The sequence below is a fragment of the Trichomycterus rosablanca genome, chromosome 8, assembly GCF_030014385.1.
Source record: "Trichomycterus rosablanca isolate fTriRos1 chromosome 8, fTriRos1.hap1, whole genome shotgun sequence".
In the NCBI taxonomy this organism is placed as follows: Eukaryota; Metazoa; Chordata; class Actinopteri; order Siluriformes; family Trichomycteridae; genus Trichomycterus; species Trichomycterus rosablanca.
In genome coordinates this window covers 29,416,612-29,438,566 of record NC_085995.1, presented here as the reverse complement: position 1 = coordinate 29,438,566, position 21,955 = coordinate 29,416,612, and the positions used below count along the sequence as shown (strand labels likewise).

The 21,955-nt window shown below is 39.7% G+C and overlaps 1 protein-coding gene across 1 annotated transcript; it reads right to left on the bottom strand.

The window, feature by feature from the left end:
• Positions 1 to 10,074: 10,074 nt before the first annotated feature.
• Positions 10,075 to 20,590, bottom strand: LOC134319015 (protein SPMIP2). The gene is made up of 5 exons (XM_062999995.1): positions 20,483 to 20,590; positions 17,918 to 18,147; positions 15,775 to 15,833; positions 14,114 to 14,234; positions 10,075 to 10,181 (listed from the first exon to the last, which is right to left on the bottom strand). Exons 1-5 carry the CDS (start codon positions 20,547 to 20,549, stop codon positions 10,098 to 10,100), a joined length of 561 nt encoding a protein of 186 aa, XP_062856065.1. The 5' UTR covers positions 20,550 to 20,590; the 3' UTR covers positions 10,075 to 10,097.
• Positions 20,591 to 21,955: the final 1,365 nt, after the last annotated feature.

Genomic DNA, 21,955 nt, shown 5'->3' with positions numbered 1-21,955 from the left:
TAGTGTCAATCACTCATTTACCTATACAGGCAGTGAATGCCATGTAGAATTACAGTACATCAAGCCCAGCATATTAAGCTTTTTTTTTTTTCTCGTCATTTTCCCTAACAAGTGAAAAACTAAAATATAGCAACCTTAACATTATGAGAAAGAATTTCAAAAATACTCTTTTGCAATACTTTATTATTCGGCTGCCAACTTGTGTGTACTGATAAGACTCAATTGAATCCCAGAACATGCTGTGTGAATGCATGGTAAAACAAATTTTAATTTTCTTTCAAGAATATGATACAGATTGTACAACACTATTAAGCCAAATCAGCATTGAAAATTGACATTACTTTTAACAGCCTTCTACAATGCTGGGGATTCTTAAAGCTGAATATTTTCTTTTAAATAGAAGTGTTATTTGCCTGCTATTAAACTGTTTTAAAAAAAAAAAAACGCCCAATTTAGCAGAAAACGCACAATCTGGCAACACTGGAACGCGCAGAGCTTTACTCGTAGCGCGCCACAACTACTAAGTAGTATTAGTACTCAGTATTAGTACTTCTTCTGTAATTGTGTTGGTGGTTGACATTTATGTTGAGTGTATTACTGGTGGAGAACTACTTGTCTGAGGTGCACGCGCTGTTGAATTGCGCTGTGGGAACACCTGCGTGCAGAAATGGTTCCGCAAAAAAGTTGCCGGCAAAGCGGTGGTGGGGGACCGGGGGGGTGGCCGAAGATTAATTTATGGTGGCCTTGGCCACCACTGGCCACCCCCTGGCTCCGCCCCTGCTCACCAGCCATGCAGTGCATATTAGCAGTTCATGTGTGGATTTAGCCACTCTACACACCTAACACACTGCAACTGCTGTTATCAATTTAAAATAGCATTATTTCTGTTTATCCTCAATAAATCGCTGTTCAACGTTAGCATTATTTTATAGCTTGTTGGACTTGACGCTAACTAACTTGGTTCAGGTTGGAAATAAGGAACACCCTGGGCTGGCGGGTTGGTGGCAGGCATAGGGTGGGGAGTGGGATGTCGGGTGTTCACCTGAGCGGGAGCAGGGGGGGGACAAACCAGCAGAATCTCACAATCACATTTATGCTGTCCGTTTTACTTAAATAAATACTCAAATGAATGAACATAAAAAAATCACAATATTTCATAATGCTTTGCTATCATTGCAAAATGAAAGTGTACCGTAAACAGCAGAACCGCGACCCAGATCAATCACGCAGCAGCAGAAAATCATAACCACTTATCTGCTTACCTGATCTATATCCGTGTGTTGTTCCATTAGGGATATAATCCACTTTATATAAGACCATCTTGTATGTTTCCAGGATATATAAATCCATACCCAACTGTTTTATCCACCTAACTAATGAAAACCATTGTAGATCATTTATTCTCTCAGCTTTCCCGGTAAAAAGCTTAAATTGGTGATTCGTTCACTACACTGTCATTTATACAACAACCAATGAAGAAAGAGATTGAAATTCCACCCAGAATCTGAATTCTGAAGCTCTGAACCAAATGAACCGATTCATGGAGTTGTTTATGCACAACATTATAATGAAACAGAGTGAGCAAAACGAATGAATCTTTACCATAGATAAGAGCACTGCTCCCTGAATCGATTCCAATGAATAATTCATTTGAAAATAGTCGTTTCTGACTCGTTAACTCAGTGATTCAGTTCGCAAGCCCGACTCTAAAGAACAATTTCGTAAATGCTCAGTGGCCGGATCAAACAGCCTAACGCGCTGGTTTGATGTCGAGTTTTTTATTGTTTTCTTTTTCTTTTCTTTTTTTACTCAGTAACGAATGTTATTTAAAATGTAGCGAATTACAATTCTTAATACAAAACATACTTAAGTAAAAGTAAAATTACTGGTTGTAAAATCTACTTTAAAAAGTACAAGTACACAAAAAAACATTTACCACACAAGTAGGGTTGCGAACTTTCAGAACTGGAAATAAGGAACACCTTGTGCTGGCGGGTTAGCGTAAGGCACAGGGTGAGGGGGTGGGTTAGTGGGTGTTTACCTGAGTGGGGGGGCACTGTTTTTGCCTAAAACAATATGCATAAAGAACATCATGTAGCACTTTTTTCTGAATAGTGCAAACAATAAAATTTACATAATCCATCTTCACACTGACATGCAGCCCCGATTCTGGATTGCGTTGCTTAGGGGGACATGGGGGGGGGGGGGGGGGGGGGGGGGGGCAGTGCCAGCCCTGCTTGTGTTACTTTAGTTTCGCCCTAAGCCGGATTCGAACCTAGGGCGGAAAAATATGCGCGCTGCGCTCTGCCCACTGTGCTACTCAAACAGTGGAGTAATAAACAGGTTGTTATGCTGATATGCCTGCGCACACACGGTGTTACTAAGACTAAAAGTAAACACTACTTAAAATAATAACCAAACGCTTTCTAATTCCCACGGTAGCAGCAGTTTTCTTCTTTTTCATACATATCGGCCTGTCTCAGTCTAATCTGCAGCATTTCTCTCCCATTGATAAAAATACGGAACAAAGTGCGTCCCATATAAGTTCAATACGGACGTTTAGTTTCCAAATAAGGAACGATTCAGTATTTTACATGACGGTTGGTAACCCTACACACAAGGTTCATCAGTTCATAAGGTTATATTAAACACAGTCATGGACAATTTAGTATCTCCAATTTACCTTACTTGCATGTCTTTGGACTGTGGGAGGAAACCGGAGCACCCGGAGTAAACCCACGCAGACACGGGAAGAACATGCAAACTCCACACAGAAAGGACCCGGACCGCCCCACCTGGGGATCGAACCCAGGATCTTCTTGCTGTGAGGCGACAGTGCTACCCACTTAGCCACCGTGCCACCCCACCACAGTATGGGTAAGTTACATTACAGTTTCTCATTTGCCCTTGATCACATTTCCTCACTGAGTAGCTGTTGAACACCAGCTTTAAAACAATTTATTTATTCATTCATTCACTGTCTGTTTTACGCCGCTTTGTGCTAGTCAGGGTCGTGGTGGGTCTGATTAATTGGACAGTAGGCAGGAAGCATCCGAGTCCATCACGGGGCAGACCTACACACACTCGCTCTTAAGGCAATTTAATTACAGTGGTACCTTGAAACTCAACATCATTTGTTCTTGGAGTGGCGTTGAGTTTAAAAGGCGCTGAATTTTAAGATATTTTGTCCAATAAGGATGTATGGGAAACCTGTTAATGCATTCAATGGTCCTGTGGAACTGCATATATTTTAGGTTTATGTAAAATAATGGGGTTGTTTTTGACACTTACACACTGAAAATAACACAAATGTAATATAAAAAACAACAACAATAAAAAGCAATAAAAAATACAATAAACCTGCACTTTACATTTACTTCTTTATTGTTTCCTTATGCTTCTTAACTCTGGAGATGCTTGATCTCAGAATACCGTAATCCATTCAGTAAAGGCGTATTCACATGAGAAGTGGCACAATCGCTTTTGTGCCGGCTGTGCCGTTATTTCCTATGGAGTGTGAAGGTGCGCAAAGCTTAACGTGACATTGTGCTAAAACAACGAGCGAGGAATTTCATTAGTGGCGAGAACTTATGAGCAGTAAAAATTAAGATAGATTTAGTGTTTCTATGTCGTTCTTTCAATACATCACATCACATTAAGTATTTTTTAAACAATAAGCGGTTTAGACTCTCTGAAAAGCTGATTCTTACAATTTCTCAGAACCCCGAGCTATAACACAAATTTAAAAGTGAAACAGGAGGAAAATCCAGCTAAACACAGATATATGTGGACGCTTTCAGAGTGAATTTGACAGTTATTCTACACAAATACAGATCCATCTCATATTCACACTTTGATGACGTCTTACTGCACCGCTCAAGTCGAGTGTTGAACAAAGCGGCTGTTCATTGTTAATTAGAAATAAAATAAATTATTGTTTAGAAAAAAGAAGTTTAAAGTGAACTTCGAGTTTAAGGGTACAAATTTCCCATTGAAGGGCATCGAGTTTCAAAGATCTTGAGTTTAGGGGACGTTGAGTTACAAGGTACCACTGTAGCTCCAATTGGCCTGACTGCATGTCTTTGAACTTGTGGGAGAAACTCAGTGCACCTTAAGGGAAACCATGCAGACACACAGAGAACAACACACTGACCAGACCATAGCTGCTTAGTTGGAAAACTGAGCCCAAGGCCTTCATGCTGTAAGGCGACAACCACCCTGCCACCCTACTTAAAAACCAAAATAGCATTTTTTTTCGGAAACCATTTGTTACAAAGTATACAAAATGTGGAACAATGATATCACTGTTGTAACATAAAGGGAGATAATGCTTTCTGACTCAAAAAATGCAGTCTGGGGGAATGCTAAAGTAATAATATGTTAATAGCTTGCTTGGTACAGACACAATTATGTCAATGGTGCAACTTAATCTGTTTTTTTCTTATTTTTTGTTGTTGTTATTATTATTATTATTATTATTGTATTATGAGCCCACTAAATTAGAGTGTGGTAAAAACCACAGGTGTCTGGGAAAAACCCTTTTTTGTTCCCGCATAACTGTGTCCCAGTGCACAGAGCAAGGTCCATGACGGCATGGTTGGGTGAGTTTGGTGTGGAAGAACTTGAATGGCCCGCACAGAGCCCTGACCTCTGTCAAACACTTCTGGGATAAACTAGAATGGATATTGCAAGCCAGGCCTTCTCGTTCAACATCAGTGTTTGACCTTACAAATGCTGTTCTGAATGAATGGGCAAAATACCAACAAACACAGAATAGAAGCTGTTATCGCAGCAAAGGGTCGACTAACTCCACATTAATGTATATGGATTTAAAATGTTATGTCATAAAAGCTCCTGTAGGTGTAATGTGTCCAATACTTTTGTCTATGTACAGTAGTGTATAAAAAAATTAAAGACAAAAATTTTACATGGACATGCGAGGAACAACAAACAATAACTCCTACAGCTGTTTTTTGTCTGTGTCTGAATGATTGGAACACATATTTTTTTCCCCAAAAATGTTCACAAATTTGAGGTTCTTCATAAGTTTATTGTGGGTTTGTCTGATAATATTACAAAATCTAATGAGTTAAAAACAGAAATATAGAATTTTTTTTTTTTGTGATGTGTTGGCATGTTTCTCACAAGCATGTCATTTTTTTTCTTTTGCATTTTTCCCAATTTTCCCTCCAATCTAGTCATATCCAATTACCTGATTACATTTTCACTACAGTTACTGCTGCTGACCTCTACTTCTGACCAAAGAGGCCCTGCACAAGGTGAGCTCATATGGATATCTGTAACACAACACAGAAAGTCACACACCAATCTCCATTATCCGCCGTCTCTGTGCAGGCACCATCAACCCGCCAGCAGAGGTCATAATTGCAGCTGTAATGAGGAACCACATCTGGTATAGGCACCCGGCATGCAGAGCTGAGATTCAAACTCACAGGTTTGAGATATCAGCTCTTGTGTGCTAGCATGTTTTACTGCTGTGCCACCAAAGTGCTCACAGGTATGTAAACCTTCGACTTCCAACTGTATGCTACCTGATATTTTTCTAACTTTTATTTTAATGCATTAATGCTAAAGTTATTACTTTATACTTTTGTTCAAAAACAAATTAAGCATGATATTGGAGATAACTAAAAATGATCATTTATTTTTTAAGATTTTAACGTCATGTTTTACACACTGTGGTATCATTTATGACAGGACAGGTAGTTACTCATTACACAAGATTTAGCAGGTTGAATCTGTGAATCTGAAGCACTCGTTAAGAGGATTGAACTCTAGTCTTTGTTGCTATCAGGATTAAAAACAGAATTTAAGGCCAACTATATCCATTTCACACACACACTTATTTATTTATCTGTCTGTCTGTCTGTCTGTCTGTCTGTCTGTCTGTCTGTCTGTATCAGCTGAAACAAAGATTAAGTTATTTGGCCAAAAATAACTAAAAGTGATTATTGGTGGTAGTATTTTGAAATGTGTCTGTTGTGCTGCAAGTGGAACTGTTGCACCTCTACCTTAGAAATATTGAAAACAAGTTTAGCAGGGCATTTACACAAAACACACATTAAAACCGGTTCTGGAACAGCTATATTCAGCTAAAATTATGCTCTTGTATTGGCCTTTCTAAAGGCCTGATCTTAACCCTAACAAAATAAAATTGGTTTAACTTTATGATTGTAGCCGCTCAGGTGGCGCAGCGGTAATACACACGCTGTTCACCAGAGCTGAGATCTTGAATACATGGTATCAAATCTCGGGTCTGCCTTGCCAGCTTGGGCTGAGTGGCTATGTGAACAACGATTGGCCTGTTGTTCAGATGGGGGCGGGACTTAAAGCCGGAGGGGGACTCTCTCACAAACTAGTGGCTAGGCTGGTGGCACCTGCATGGAGATGGGAAGGAGTGCGGCAGAGTGTGTGATCCTCCGTGCGCAGTACTCTGCTGCGCTGCACTCGTCAAGTGTAGGTGAAAAAGACGATCGATTGATGTGCACGTGTCGGAGGAGGCGTGGAGCAGCCTCGTCAGCCCCAATCAGGAGCAGGGACCAGCATTAGTGAGAGGATGATTGATGGGACGAAATTGGATGCGCTAAAGTGGGAGAAAAAAGGGGTAAAAATGATTTTAAAAAATAAAAGAAAACTTTATGATTGTGGTCAGAAGAGTTACTGTGGCTCAAACTGCATATTGTTTTAATACTGCTGTTAAGGTAACTGTCAAAAGCACCTACAATGGGCATGCAGGCATCAGAACTGGACATCTGAGGAATAAAAGATGGTCAACTGGTCTGACAAATACTGTTTTCTTCAGGGTCATGTGGGTGGCCGGGCACGTGTGCATCACCCATGGAAGAGATGGCATATAAGGATGCACTGTAGAGCGATCCACCTTGCAATGCACACATGTTGAAGTATATGCTTTGGTAATGCCTTGGTGCCAGATACCAAAAGAACACTTTGGATGGTGAGAAGAGTGGATATGTAAATTATTGTAGCCTTTCTGTAAACTCGAACCTGTCTGGCCACACTTTTCACAAGTCTTTCACCAATAAGATTTTTCTGCTTGCAGAAATACCACTTAATGGATGTTTTTTCACCATCGATTGTATATACCTAATGGAATGGTTCAGCATCCTATGGCATGCAGGCCACAGCTGGCATATAAGGCATGTTTGCCTGGCACAGTGATTTGTAATAGTAAATACAATACAAGATAGTATATATAAGATAAAGGGCCTATTGGTTGGATCCTTACTTAGAGCAAGCAGTTATGTTAGAGTGGATTGATTTACACTAGTTAAGTAGTAAGTAGTAAGTTAGGTTCAAGATTGGGCAACCTTAGTATAATATGGCAGCTAAACATGCTAAAGTGAATGTTCATTCATTTCAAAAAGATTGGGCAGATTCGTATGGATTTATTCAACAGAAAATCCAGACTGTGTGTGTTGTGTGTGATGTGAAAGTGCGTTTGTCAGACCTTGAGTGTGCGCCACCATTCTGAGACAAAACATTAAAGATCAATAAAGAATGATGCTGACAAAGCAGAATCAATCAAATGTGCAATTTCAAGAAACAAAAGACAGACAAGTGTTCTTAAATAATTGATGTTATGCTTGCAAACTCCCTTCACTGAGGGAGAAAACACTATGGGTGTGTTCGAAAAGCTAGTGAGCTCTCTACATACACAGAATTTTGTCATCCTACGCACGCTCCCGAGAAGAAGGCTGTTCGAAATCCTAGATGCCTTAAGAAGCTGTCTGCTAATGCCAAGTTCACACTACACGACTTTCTGATTTGTCGGGTCTCTGTACAGTTCACACTACACGACTGAATCTTTTGCACTCGGGAGTCTTTCAGTGGTTGTGTATTTCACACTACACCACTGATCGGCGATAGGGGGTTTCACACTACACGATCTATCACCAACTGGAATTACAGGCGAGCTTCTCTGATCTCCCAAACTACATTGTTTTTTTTTTGTTTTTTTTTACAAAAACACACGTGAGAAGTGACGAGGGGTTTAATGATACCACGTCCAAAAATGCACGTCAACAAGTAGCGAGTGATCAAAGTGTTTGTGCGCTGATGTGCAGCGTAAAATCACAGAGGAAAAATAAATGAATCTGTGTGGATCTGGCAACATGAACAGTATGGATTGTTCTATAGTAAATTGGAGGTTAAGTAATATTTTTGCAATGCAGTGTTGGTGTTATGTTTTGTAGAGAACGATCAAGTCAGAAATACTATATAAAACGTGTGTGTGCGGGTGTATTCTGATATAAACTATATTATGCCCCTGTCCCACCTGTTTACACTCCTCTCCTGCGTTTCCCCTCACGCTGTATCCTGTGTTCTAATTGGCTGTTCGACATAGCACTCACTGCCAGTCGCACAACTCGGATCAGATATCTGACATGCTAGAAATCTCGATCCGGTCGGTGAGCGCTCCGCGACTGCTCGGCGAGCCGGTCGGATCGAGTTGTTGAGTAGTTCACACTTAGCGACTGAGAGCCGAGCAAACGCCGAGTTGCTCCCGAGCCGGCAAATCTAGCGCCGACCAGTCGCCGAGCGAACATCAGGGCAAAAATCGTGTAGTGTGAACTAGGCATTAGGCATCTTAAAATGTCAATGTTATTTTGACTCAAGAACGAGTGAGCATCGGAAGCAATCCCAGCATTCAGTGCGGCAGCTCTTCTCTCACAGAAAAATAAAACATGGCTGACAGTGCGGAGAAACGAACGGAGTTATTTTCAAACGTAAATAAATGATTATTGATTTTTAAATGCTAAATGCGAAACCAGATGGAATCGCTGTCTAAGTAGCGTCTTCGAATAACCTGACTTGCACTGATGGTCAGTAACTTGACGTCTAGTGACGAATAGTGACGTCTGTCCTATGCGACAACTAAGTCACGGGCTGCGTCCGGAATCACATACTTACAGAGTCTGTACTAGATTGGAGGAAGTATGCACTACTCGGCCGGTAAAGAAGTACATCTTACCAACGTCAAGTGATGACGTGAGGACGTGATGACGTAATATCACCATAGTTACAGACTCATTACAAACCCCATTAGCCAAAATGTAGGATATTTATCGTCTTTTTTTTATTTATTTGTCTTTAAAAAATTTTATTTTATTTATCTTACTTACACTTGTGAACAGAGGACTCCGTTTTCCGCTATCTTTCTTGTTTCTTATTCCGCTTCAATCGCCTACGCAGCTCCAGTTGCATTATGGGATACATTAGCGGACCGCATTATATAACTAATAAAGTAACTTGTAATCTAACTTAGTTACTTTTAAAATCAAGTAATCCATAAAGTAACTAAGTTACTTTTTAAAGGAGTAATCAGTAATCAGTAATCAGATTACTTTTTCAAGGTAACTATGCCATCACTGCTTATAAGTCATTGACTTATTAGAATCCTCTCTACTGAGGCAGCTGCCTATGTAGGCAGTAAGACAGCAAGGCAGCACCCTAGGTTTTTGAACACACCCTATATGGCTAAAACACTATAAGTATTTGGACAAATGATATGAGCTTGTTGGACATCCCATTTTAAAACCAAATGGTGTCCTTTATGTGATCTTTTCAGCTATAACAACAGCCACTTATCCATGAAGATTTCCCACAAGACTTTGAGGTATGTCTATAGGAATTCATTCCAAAGTTGTTCAGTGAGGTTGAGATTAGAACTGTTGCTGCAAAAATGGAAGCATGTAATTTCTTTTATATAACTGATTTATTACACATGTAAGAAGGGATGTCCCAATATAATCTATATAGAGAACATGCTAACAGTTTGTGCCGTATCACTTTTATATATTGTCGGCATGTCATACATTACTTAACTCACATACGCTCTCACATTCGGTTGATTGGTGTAAACATTAACTGAATCTTTTGACCCGTATCTATGCTCACATTCACTGTGGTGCTGCAACATGAGTGATGCTCCTAATAAAGTGATCAGTGTGCGTAGTATGGCTCAAAACATGCCATAATGTGGCATTACACTAAAGCAGTTGATAACTGTTAAGTAATGACAAAAAACAGGCATCACATGCAAAGTGGCCTTTTTATTAAATGTTGACTCTTGCTATGGCTGGCAAAGTAAAGGCACTCATGTTTTTTCTCTCTGCCTTTTTGGTTTGGGCTTCACGTCTCTGTTGTAGAAAGAAAAAAACGCTGATTAGATTACACTTTTATAACTTTTGGCATCATTATGTGTTTGCTGGACATCACGTTTCATATACAAACCCCAGTTCCAGAAAAGTTTGGACATCTTGTAAAATGCAATAACAACAAAAATCTGTGATAGACTTGATTGTATTCATGTATTTATGAAAATCTTCTTCCCCTTTGAGTGTCCAAAAAGGTGGAAATCAGATAGAGCTACATCTGGAATATAAGCTTTCTCTCAGACACGACCAATTACTACTCCTCCCGCCCTCACCGTTTCCAATCAAAATACAGGGTAAGTGAAAATTATGTTAACACTTGAATGGCGGAAACCATTTGTTCACAAAACATACTTCATATGTGTAAGATGATTTACAAGACAGTCTCAACCTGTTCGCCATCCTGTTCAACACACAAAAACCAGCGAGCAACAGTACCATTTAAAGCCTGGACACACATAGATCCATTAGTCTTAACATCATTTTGACTCACCCTGTTTAAAAGTGAGGAAACTTTTTGAAGATCCCTCATAGAATATTCAAGTTAAACAGTTTTAAAACACTTCCCAATAAGCAGGGAAATTGGAAACATGAATCATGCATCATAATCGTCAGTCACTTTAAAAAATAATTCCTAATGCAAGATTGCAAGGAATTTACATCTCTTACCATCTGCTATACATAATATTGTGAATCTATTCAATGAATCTAGAAAAATCAGGAAACTGCTGAATGTGTGTGACCTTTGAGCCTTTAGACGCCATTGCATGAGAAACCATCATGCTACTGTGATAAATTTAGTCACATGAGCTCTGGCTAATTTGGAAAACCATTGTATCTTAACAGAGTGTATATCTGTTTCAAGAAATTCAATCTGAAACTTTATGAGACAGGGAGAAAGCCATACATTATTTCTATGCAGATAAGCCACCAAGTTGCCTGAGCTTATCGTAGATGGATGGAAGGACACTGGGAATGTGTGCTGTGGTCAGATAAATCCACATTTAAGCTTGTTTTTAGGAAAAACGGACGTCAAACTTTTCATGCCATCCAGACTGTTATTACCAAGAGATGCAGATACTAACATTTTTTATAGGGGTGGCTGACCTGAATATGTGTGAAAGTACTATTAACACAGGGGCACATATTGGGAGTTTAGAGAGATATATGCTGCCATGAGGGTGACATCTTTCCCCATGAAGTCCATGGTTATTTCAGCAAATAAATGCCAGGCCTCATTTGCATGGGCTACAATCATTGTGTTATTGTAAATACAGAATCTGTTTGACAGGCCTACCTGCAGTCCAGTCTCCTAAAAAAATTGTATTCTGCATCACTGACAGTTGTGCAAGCCAGAGAAGGCATTGTATGTTCATGTAAGTAGCTAGCTATACACTTTATTGCTTTCGAAATTGGAGTTTCTAAATTAGATTTTGACAACTGCATATTGTTGTTGTACCTGAAGTTACAGTTAAGCTTACTAATGAAGCTAACTTTGGGGGGGGGAGTTGTGGCACAGCGGTAAAAGCACACGCTGCAATCGGAGCTGGATCTCGAGTACGTCGTATCGAATCCAGCTCAGCCTTACCGGTCGAGGCTGGGCGGCTATATGACCAACGATTGGCCTGTTGTTCTGATGTGCAGGACTAAGGCCGGAAGTGGGTCTCTCTCTGTCAGAATGGTGCGGTTATGACCTCTGCTGGCTGATTAGAGGCGCCTACACGGAGATGAGGAAGGAGTGCTCTTAGGGTGTGTCGCTCCGCACGCAACGCTAGGTGGCACAACACTCATCAATGTGTGGGTGGCAAGATGCATACGGCTTGCTGCTCACGTGTCGGAGGGGATGTGGGTTAGCTTCGATCTCCTTGGTCAGGGCAGGGATCGGCATAGACAGAGAGGAGGCGTGATGCAAATTGGGCAATTGGACGCGCTTAAAAGGGGGGAGAAAATGCATTAAAAAAATAAAAACTTCACTTGCAAAACTGCAAGTGGAATGTTTTCAGATCTCAAACCATTATAATAGTGTAATAAATAGGAACTGTGATGTAACACAGTAATAAACATGCCTTTGTCCAGAGAGACTAAATAAAATAAAAGTGTGCTATTAATAGAGATAGATTACTTTATAACATGTATTAATGTAAGTATATTTATTTTCTCTGGAGTTTTAAGATAAATGGTCCCATCTTTCTTACATAACCAATCCCATATCGACCGGCCTGATGATGTCTTGGGGGGTGGCTGAAGCCCTGCGATGGATTATTGGTCATTTTTCTGGCACTAATGTGTCTGTCTGCTTAGCTGTGTATGTACTGTGTGCTGATGTGAAGGCTTATTATGAATTTTTGGGATGGGCTGTGGTTAGTGTGGCCAACCCGTCCGGCTTTAGGTCGGACAGTCCGGTTTTTCAGCTGCCAGTCCTCCGCCCATGCAACGCTAGGACGGACACTTAAAAATCCTCCTTTTGGAGTGAACTGGTTACATTTTTGATCAATATTATCTGTCATTGGCTCAGGTACATGTCAAAACAAAGGCTTTGTATTTCATTGGTTAACAGCCTCATTTGACTGCTTATAGTGCTACCTATCGAGGGCGGACCCTCTAAATGCTAGTCTGTGATTGGGTGGTTGAATTTCGCCCGCTCGCTCTGTTCTGCATACACCTCTACTTGAGTCAATTAGTCAGATTTCATGCTCAGAAACGCTGTGAAACTGCCAAATATATCAAAAGTAGACACAACATTTGGTGAGTAAAACAGTCATTTGTTATAGAATTCTTGCTTAAATTGGTCAAAAACTCTGTTATATGGGTTATGGTTTCATTCTGTGTGTTGCAGTATCAAGTCCCTTTGTTCCTGGTATGACGTCCTCCTTTTTGTGACTATGAATGTGGCCACCCTAGCTGTGGTGCCAATTCTTGTGTATGCACCATCCATCCATATTCTATCAACTTTCTTTGTTGCAGTGTGTCTTATATTTGTTACTTTGTTTCTGTTATTTTGGCCATCACTTTTATTTTTCCCTTTACCCTTTTATTTGTGGCTTTTTAGCCACAGTATTGTTTTACCTTGCAGGGTCAGGACTACATATGGCACCTCAGTGGCTTGCAAATTAGTGCAAAATGTCTTTTGGTTGTCACATTTGCTCCTGTGTGCCACGCCCCCCTCTCCATGAGCACACACTCAGTCTCCTGCCACGCCTCACTCCTGATTGGCTCCCTGAGCTAATCAGCCTCAGCTACTCCTATTTGGTTTTGGTTTCAACGTTTTGGACTCTTTGCCTTGCCTTGCTTCGGACTGTTTGGCGTTTGCCTTCAAGGACTCTGGTTAGCTCTTTGTTTCAAGTTCTTGTTCCTAGTCAGTTTCAAGTCTGTGTTCCTAGTCTGTATGTCCTTGTTTGTAATTCATAGTCTGTAATTCTAGTTAGTATTCCTAGCCTGTATATCTAGCGTGTGTTTCTAGTTCATGTTCCTAGTCTGTGTATTTGGCCTATGTTCCTAGCCCGTATTCTTAGTTCATGTTCATAGTTTATGTTCTTAGTTTGTGTTTAGCTCATGTTCCTAGTCTGTGTGTAGCTTATGTTCCTAGTTCTTGTTATAGTTTAGCTTTAAGCCTAGTTTAGCCTGTTTATGTTTGTCCCGTCTTTTGTTATTAATAAACCTTTAGTTTCGTGTACATCTCTGCATGTGTGTCCGCCCTCTTTGTCTTTGTCTCAGCCTTAGCCCCAGCGTGACAGGTAATACATACACGTGTGTATAAGTGCACATACATGTTATTTATTATTAATTATTGTGTTGCATTTTTTAAATAAAATATATAAAAAGAATATAAACATCCTACATATTGACATTCTACACTAGCTGCTCTTTACATTTCATCCTGAGATAAAGTATTGTTGAATGTCATGATAATATCTGACCTTTTTTAGCAGACACTGCTTGCTTTTGTCCTGGTGAATGATCTCATAGGCGCCCTGGTTCCATGCAAGCTTCCCATGGCTCCTGACCGTCTGCCTGTCCAGAATGTCTGGCGACGGTTGACTGTATATGTGAATTAATAATTAATCAGGAGAATGCTTAATTTGAAGAAACCATCCACTAGTTAATGAAGAACCTGCTCTCTGACCAAGATCATACACACAGTAAATTTACAAGTTTATGACTGAATGATTGGAACACATTTGTGGGTTTTTTGCAAACATACATACAGCAACTCAGTTTAATTATTCATTTGGTGGTATAGAATGAGTTTCTCTTTTGAACCTTTAAGGCTTTAACAAAGCAAAGCGCACCGGACTTTGTTCTATTAGCTTTTAATACATGATGGGCCTGTTTTTACTGCATCTTGGGTCACATTGAACATTCAAATAGATTTTCTATTAGCAAAAGATTACAGTTTGGTTGTCTTTTAGTTTAGTCAAATCAAAGTTAAAGGATATTTTACAACTGGCTAATTTACCAAGTTAATATTTGGAGTCGAGGCGCCCAGGTGGTGCAGCGGGATATTCCGCTAGCACACCAGCCAACCGGTGGAAACACTGAGTTTCGAACCAAAGAGTTCAGAAACTCGGTGTTGCCACCGGTCGGCTGGGCATAATTGGCAGTGCCTGCAGCAGATACTACTTGGCCGTATCTGCAGGGTGGGGGTCGGACTATGTGTTGGTGGGTGGGTCTTTATACACTGTGTAATGTCCCTGATTGGTGGAAGAGACGCCTGTGCAGAATGCTGTGCACGTGTCGTAAGAGGTGTGTACAGCTACGTGCTCTCCTTGGATGCAATCTGGTATCTCTCAGCAGCGGGAGACAAAATTGAGTGCGCTAAATCAAAAGGAAAATGGGGAGAAAATGCATAAAAAAAAATATTTGGAGTCGCAGTATGTATAGTTTTCATCCAGCAGAGTTTTACAAAATCCACAATTAATAAACCAAACATTTATTTGATTTCAGTTGCCTAGAAAAAGAAAAGTTGCAGTGGTGGCGCAGCGGTAAAATACTCTAGCACACCAGAGCTGGGATTTCAAATACCTCGCATCAAATCTTAGCTCTGCCATTCAGCCGGGCTGGGCGGCTATATGAACAATGCTTAGCTGTTGTTCATCCAGGGAAGAGTGCCGGATAGGGACTCCTCATAACTGATGCAATTACGACCTTTGCTGGCTGATTGATGCCGTCTGCACAGAGAGAGGAATAATGCGTTGATCAGGGTGTGGCTCTCCGTGCACAAGCCGGTAGGCATATGAACCCGCCTCGTGCGGGTGAAAAGATGCAGTCGACTACTGCTCACATGTCGGAGGGGGCGTGTGTCAGTTCGCTCTCCTCCATTGGGGCAGGGGTTAGCACCAGTAGAGAGGAAGCATAACGCAATTGGGTACAAATTGGATGCGCTTAAGCTTGGGAGAAAATGCAAAAAAACTACTTTTAAGCGTACCGTATGTAAACTTTTGGCCCTTAACATTAGCTCTGTATTTTACTGAACTTAAGTTGAAGATTTAATAGCCCAAATGAGAGATCAGGAACAACAAGACATTATAAATCAGCTTTCCTGATGTGACATTCTGTGTGTGGATGTGACATGATTTACCATTGGTTTGGATAACTGTGAGTGATTAGGTCCTCCAGGGCAGAGCGGATCTCAGACAGCTAATAGACAAAGACAAAATGCATGGATCCAGAATTATTTAATAAATAAACTGCTCCCCTAACCACATCCCCCCCCCCACACACACACACACACACACCATATACCATCCTATACACTAAATAGTGTGTATTATTGTATTGTATTATTGTATTAGTATCTAATATACTATAAAATCCGATATCAAGGCTGTTGAGCACACTGCTTCATATGCAGCCTAATACAGCAAATCTTTGAAGATTTTACCCAATTATTTGGTGTTGCATTATTGTGTGCACTCAGTAAAACAGTTCTTATTGTTTATTATTGTGTAAATTAAGGATCTGATTTTGATTAGGCCTGTTTTACTGACAGTTTGTTAACTTGCACCTTCACATTGCAACCCTGATCATGCTATTTCTTTTTTTTTTTACATATTGGTTATATTAATGGTAGTCATTTTATTAGTATTATGTAACGATTAAATATTTGTTGATAAGTGTGTTATTTAAAAAGCAGATTTGACCAGTCAACAATGTTTTGTGCTTAAATGTTTATCAACGTTATATCCATGCGCCCAGGTGGCGCAGTGGGATATTCCCACTAGCACACCAGCGCCGAGATTCTGAACTCCTCGGTTTGAAACTCGGCATTGCCACCGGTCGGCTGGGCGCCATCTAGCAGGCATAATTGGCAGTGCCTGCAGCAGACACGTTTCTGTTAGGGCGGGATGACCGGACTATGTGGGTGGGATCTTCAAACGCTGTGTAAGGTCCCTGATTGGCAGATGGAGAGGCGCCTGTCCAGAGTGCATGGTGAAAGGGTGTTTCGCTAAGGTCAGTGCACGGGTCAGAGGGGCCGTGGGCGGCAAAATACCCACCTCGACTGCTGGATCCCCCAGCAGTGGAAGACAAATTGACTACGCTAAATGGGGAGAAAATGAGAGAAAATGCTTAAAAAATTTTTTATATCCACAATCCAGCAGTTTCCAGTCATTTAGAAGGCAACGTAAAACTTAATTATGATGCACTATGATCCAAAAGATGTTGTCTCACTTAGCTATAATGCAAGTGCACAGTTAACATTCTGCACAAATTGATGGACATAACCACATGGTCTCGGGAGTACTTTAGAAAATCATTGTCACATAACACAGTCAGCTACTGCATCAAGAAATGCAAACTAAAACTGTGTTATACAAAGAGGAAGTCATATATTCATTTTATGCAGAAATGCCAGCGAGTTATTTGGCCTGCAGTCTGAGATAGAGTAAAAGACAGTGGAAACAGATCCACCAGCTGAGCAGTGGACAACCAGACACACCAGCTACTCGATCCACCAATGTGACCAGACACAAAGAAAACAGATTGTTTTTGCAGCAGAAATGCTTTGAGATTTGTAATATTTATTTAAAAGAGTTCTCGGCATAGAAATATGTAAACAATACACTGGCTGTCTACCTTACCAGCTTAAGTTGAGTACAAAGCAAAGACTCAGCACTGCACTAAGCTGAGAGCAGAGTTTTGTAGTGATGAGCTAAGGTTCAGTGCATTAGTGCTAATGAGCGCAGTAGCCCCTCGGACATGTAGTTTATCCAGAATGCTTACGTGTTGACTTGCGCTTCCTATTGTTGATGGAAGCAGAAGTGGCAAGTCAAACAGTTAAAATTTGCTGCTGCATGGATTGTACTGTAGATAAATTTGATTTAAGTCAAATTGCTGTATAGATCTGGTGTTTTTTTGACTCATTGTACCATAACATTGTTTTATTTTATCCAATTCTATATGTTCGGTTCTGTAAAAACAATAAAAAAAAAAAAAAATAAATAAATGTTACATAGTTGGCACAGTGAGTTATAGATTATTAAACAAAACATAAAATGATTCCAAGAGCCGGCATAATAAAACACATCTTGTAAAACATAATTATGGGTGTACAGGGTGTACATAGCACATAAATGCAAATACATGTGTATTACCCTTATCTATATATAAGAAGTAACATACTATGCAGCCAAAAATTACATTTAGGGTAGCACCCAGTGTGGCTATGTAGCACCTTGGATCACTTGTCTTGTTTAACTGTATATGATGAACACATTACTGACCTTGATCTGTTTGTTGCTCAGCAGAGAGTTGGCGTTTAGTGTGTAGCCATGATGAATACCCCATCCTACTCCTCCAACATAGAAGTTTTTAGACAGCAGCGGTGGGGCACATGGGGCAGCACGAAAGAGGTAATTTAAATCCTTTGTGGCCTCTGGGGACAAGGCGCCAATGCCAACACTGTGGTGGAAATCACCCAGTCTTGGCCTGTAATCCCCAATGCCATCAGGTCCTGCAGAGCAGCATTGGTGAAATACTTAATAGATACTCTGAGATTACACTATACGATCACGGCAAAAAAAAAGGTAAATGAAATTTCTCCCCAGTAGTACAGTACACAAATTTTAATATTTATTTACAGGTTTTACATTACATATTTACATATCTACTTACGTTGTTCATTTTACTGTTTATAATATGTGCATGTTTAACACATTTTGTTTACATAAGTGCTGTGTTTTTGTATATATTTTAGCAGCCCCTGGAAAAAAACCTCGCTGTTTTGGACAATTGCATTTTACGAATCAGTGCACCCCCGTTTCAGTCTGTTTAATTGAAGAATTGACTGTATTTAAGTTCAAGCAGAGATTGAAGAACCTGTTGGGCGATTTATGAAATCTCTGTAGCATTTCATAAATCAAGCCTTTATAGTACAGTGGCAAGACAAAAGTCACAGATGAGTAAAAGGCTTATAACAGCAAGTAAAGGACTCTAGCAGCATGAGGAAAAATGCCCAGTGGTCTAATGAGATGCTTTTGAGCTCAGACCTAAACTTGGGTCATACATCACCTTTTAACACAACATTGACCTGAAGCACATAGCCATAACAAAACTGGAGTGACTTCTGGACAGCTCTCTGAATGTCCTTGAGTGGCAATGCCAAGGCCCAGATTTAAACACCAAGCAAGCATCTGTGGAGAAACCTAAAGATAGCAGTTCACAGATGCTCACCATCCAATCTGACAGAGCTTGAGAGCATCCGCCATGTAAAATGTGATAAATTGCTCGAAGAATACTTCCAGCTATGATTGCTGCCAAAGAGGCTTACATCAATGTACTGCAAAAGGTGTGAATGCTTTAGTGAATTAATTTTTTTTTTGTATTTACCTATTTATTTTTCTTTTTTATTTAGACATCTAATCAGGCACCTACTGAAGTGCAAACTGGAATCTGGATATGAAACAAAGAAGGGGGAATGGGTGAACCTGTGAATGGTTGCTTTCACAGCATCTCGAGGCAGTGATAAGGCGCAAAAGGAAAAGGTGCACAATTAGAGCGGTAAATCAGAAGTAACAACTCATCTGGGGAGAAGCCCAAAGGAATTATTTGATATAGCTGGGTCGACAAAAACATCTTAGCCAATACGATGCATTTTGTAAAATACATAAGCCATACTTTAACTTTTACTTGAGTACTTCATTCACTTTTGATATATCCTAAATAGACATTACGGCATTTAATTCCCCTATTTTTATTTATGCATTTTCTCCCATTTTTTTCCAATTTAGCGTAGTCTTCCACTGCTGGGGGATCCTTGATTGCAGTCAAGGTGGGTATATTGCTGCTCACGCCTCTGCTGACCCGCGCGCAGCCCTTAGCTGAACCCTTTTTCACCCACACATTCTGCACAGGCGCCTCTCTATCTGCTAATCAGAGTCCTTATACTGCGTTTTGAAAACCCCACCCACATAGTCCGGGCATCCTGCCCTACCAAAAACGTGTCTGCGGCAGGCACTGCCAATTATGCCCGCTATGGTGCCTAGCCGACCGGTAGCAACACTGAGTTTTGAACCGAGGAGTTCAGAATCTCTGCGCTGGTGTGCTAGAGGAATATCTCGCTGCGCCACCTGGGTGCCTCATTACGGCATATAATAATTAAGCAGTTGACTAGCTGTTTAGTTAGTGACTATGTTTTTGTTAACTGATTTTAACTTATTTGAGTCTATATAATTTTACAGCTATTAGGTTAATAAACTAGTCCTTCAGGGTAGGTAGTTAGCTATTTAAATAGAGAACTATTTAGTTAGAAAGCTAGTTAATTGCTTAGTTGGTTGTTTAGTAGTTTATTAAATGGGTCTTTAAAAGAAAGAGTACTAGCGTCTTTCTAGAGAGATATTTATTTAGTAGATGGTTGCATGATTCTGTATAAAACATGATTCTCTATACAAACTGTTGACCTTTATCATTAAGTTCTGTATTATTTAGGTTATAACAATAGGAGGACACCATCTGTAATAATGTTTAGTTATGATTTATTAACCTGGATGTAATTTATTTAAAAAAAAACATATATATCAAATATATATCAACTGAATTTACAGATAAGACAGACAGATAAATTGATCAATACACAGATAGATAGATAAATTGATCAATACACAGATAGATAGATAGATAGATAGATAGATAGATAGATAGATAGATAGATAGATAGATAGATAGATAGATAGATAGACAGACAGACAGACAGACAGACAGACAGACAGACAGACAGACAGATAGATAGATAGATAGATAGATAGATAGATAGATAGATAGATAGATAGATAGATAGATAGCAACAGTACCTGTAAAAATGATCCTTTGCCCTCTTTCTTCATTAACAAGTGCACTGGTATGATGTGTCCTCATCATTGATCCTCTCAGTGTCCTGCTTTTTGCTTCAGATACACACTATAGGGTCACCCTTGGAGACCAAGGTTACCATGGTGCTTACATGGTCGCCACAGTATCCAGCTTTAGTGGCTCACTGGGTTATTAATGAACCCCCCCCTCTCTCTAACAAGCCTGTACATTGCATTAAATTTAAAAATAAATATATTTACTTTTTAAATAAAAAAATATATATTTGTTATAGATACAGTACAATAACACTCCGAAAACTGTACAAATTAATAATTGGCTGCAAAAGGAGAGTGTAAGTGCTGTATAATGAAAAGTGGTTTCTACTTATAAAAAAGGCACATTAACTGAATGAGAAGTGGCACAGTGTCTATAAAGCTAGTCATCTTCCCACGATCATGTGAGTTTTCCCTGCCATTTAGGTTTCTTTTAACAACAGTAGTTGATTTGGCTACTTTAACTTGTCCCTATATAAAATAAGTCAGTAAGTGTGTAATGCCTGTTGATGAACCTGTAATGCTACAGGCCCATTAAAACCCTGACCAGAATAAAACAGTTACTGATAACAAATAAACAAGAAGAACAAAAATCTAAAGTGAAAAGATAAATTTTTAGGTATCATAAATAATAGTTTTTAATAATAAGGCATTAAACATTTGACCACTTTATTAGGAGTACTATTCTAAACACAGGGTAATACAGGATGGTACCCCTCCCTCCCTTTGCTCTCAGATTAAAACAGTTTTTTTATTTAAATGCCACAGGGTGTTAGAAAAATTCCTTTAAGAATTTGATCCTCAATAACGTGATTGTATCATGCAATAGCACATTTATTCTCTGGTTCTTTTTATAAACATAAACTTTGTGACAGAAGTTTGGAGAAAACCCTTCCCAGTTCCAGCATAACTGTGCCTCTGTGCACAAAGCAAGGTCTATTAAGAGATACTTGGTTTGGCATGGGGGAAAGCTATGTATTGGCTCCAGATCCATGATGTATTTTTAGCCTGTGCCCAGATTTTCTAAGCAGGTTCTAGATTACGAGGTTACTAAAGAACACATGAAAGAAAGAATGGAAGAATAAGTGTAATCTACGAATAATACACGATTTTTTATGTGAAATGTGTGTGACAATGGTCACTTCAGTACAATCTAACCGGCCAACAGCAACATGGCCCCTGGGAACCTGGGTAAAATTATTTTCTTTAGTCTTCTATGTTAACATGCACACAAAATTCAAATTACTGCAAGAAATTAGAATATGACAACAATTCGATGACATTACATGAATCTAATTAATCACTGTGAGGACTTGTAGTAATGATGTTTACTTTTCAGGAAGGTGGAATTGCTACTTTTTAAATACTGTATATTTGTAATTAAAAGTAATAAAAATTTAAATTTCTGATCAGTAAGAGCTA

What these genes read in the sequence shown, in the direction of transcription:
- LOC134319015 (XM_062999995.1), bottom strand. Translation starts at nt 20,549, where the DNA reads ATGATGAGGACACATCATACCAGTGCACTTGTTAATGAAGAAAGAGGG. An exon ending in TGAGCAACAAACAGATCAAG is followed by an intron (nt 15,834 to 17,917) that starts GTCAGTAATGTG and finishes TTTGTCTATTAG; the next exon opens with CTGTCTGAGATCCGCTCTGC. An exon ending in CACAGTTATCCAAACCAATG is followed by an intron (nt 14,235 to 15,774) that starts GTAAATCATGTC and finishes TCACATATACAG; the next exon opens with TCAACCGTCGCCAGACATTC.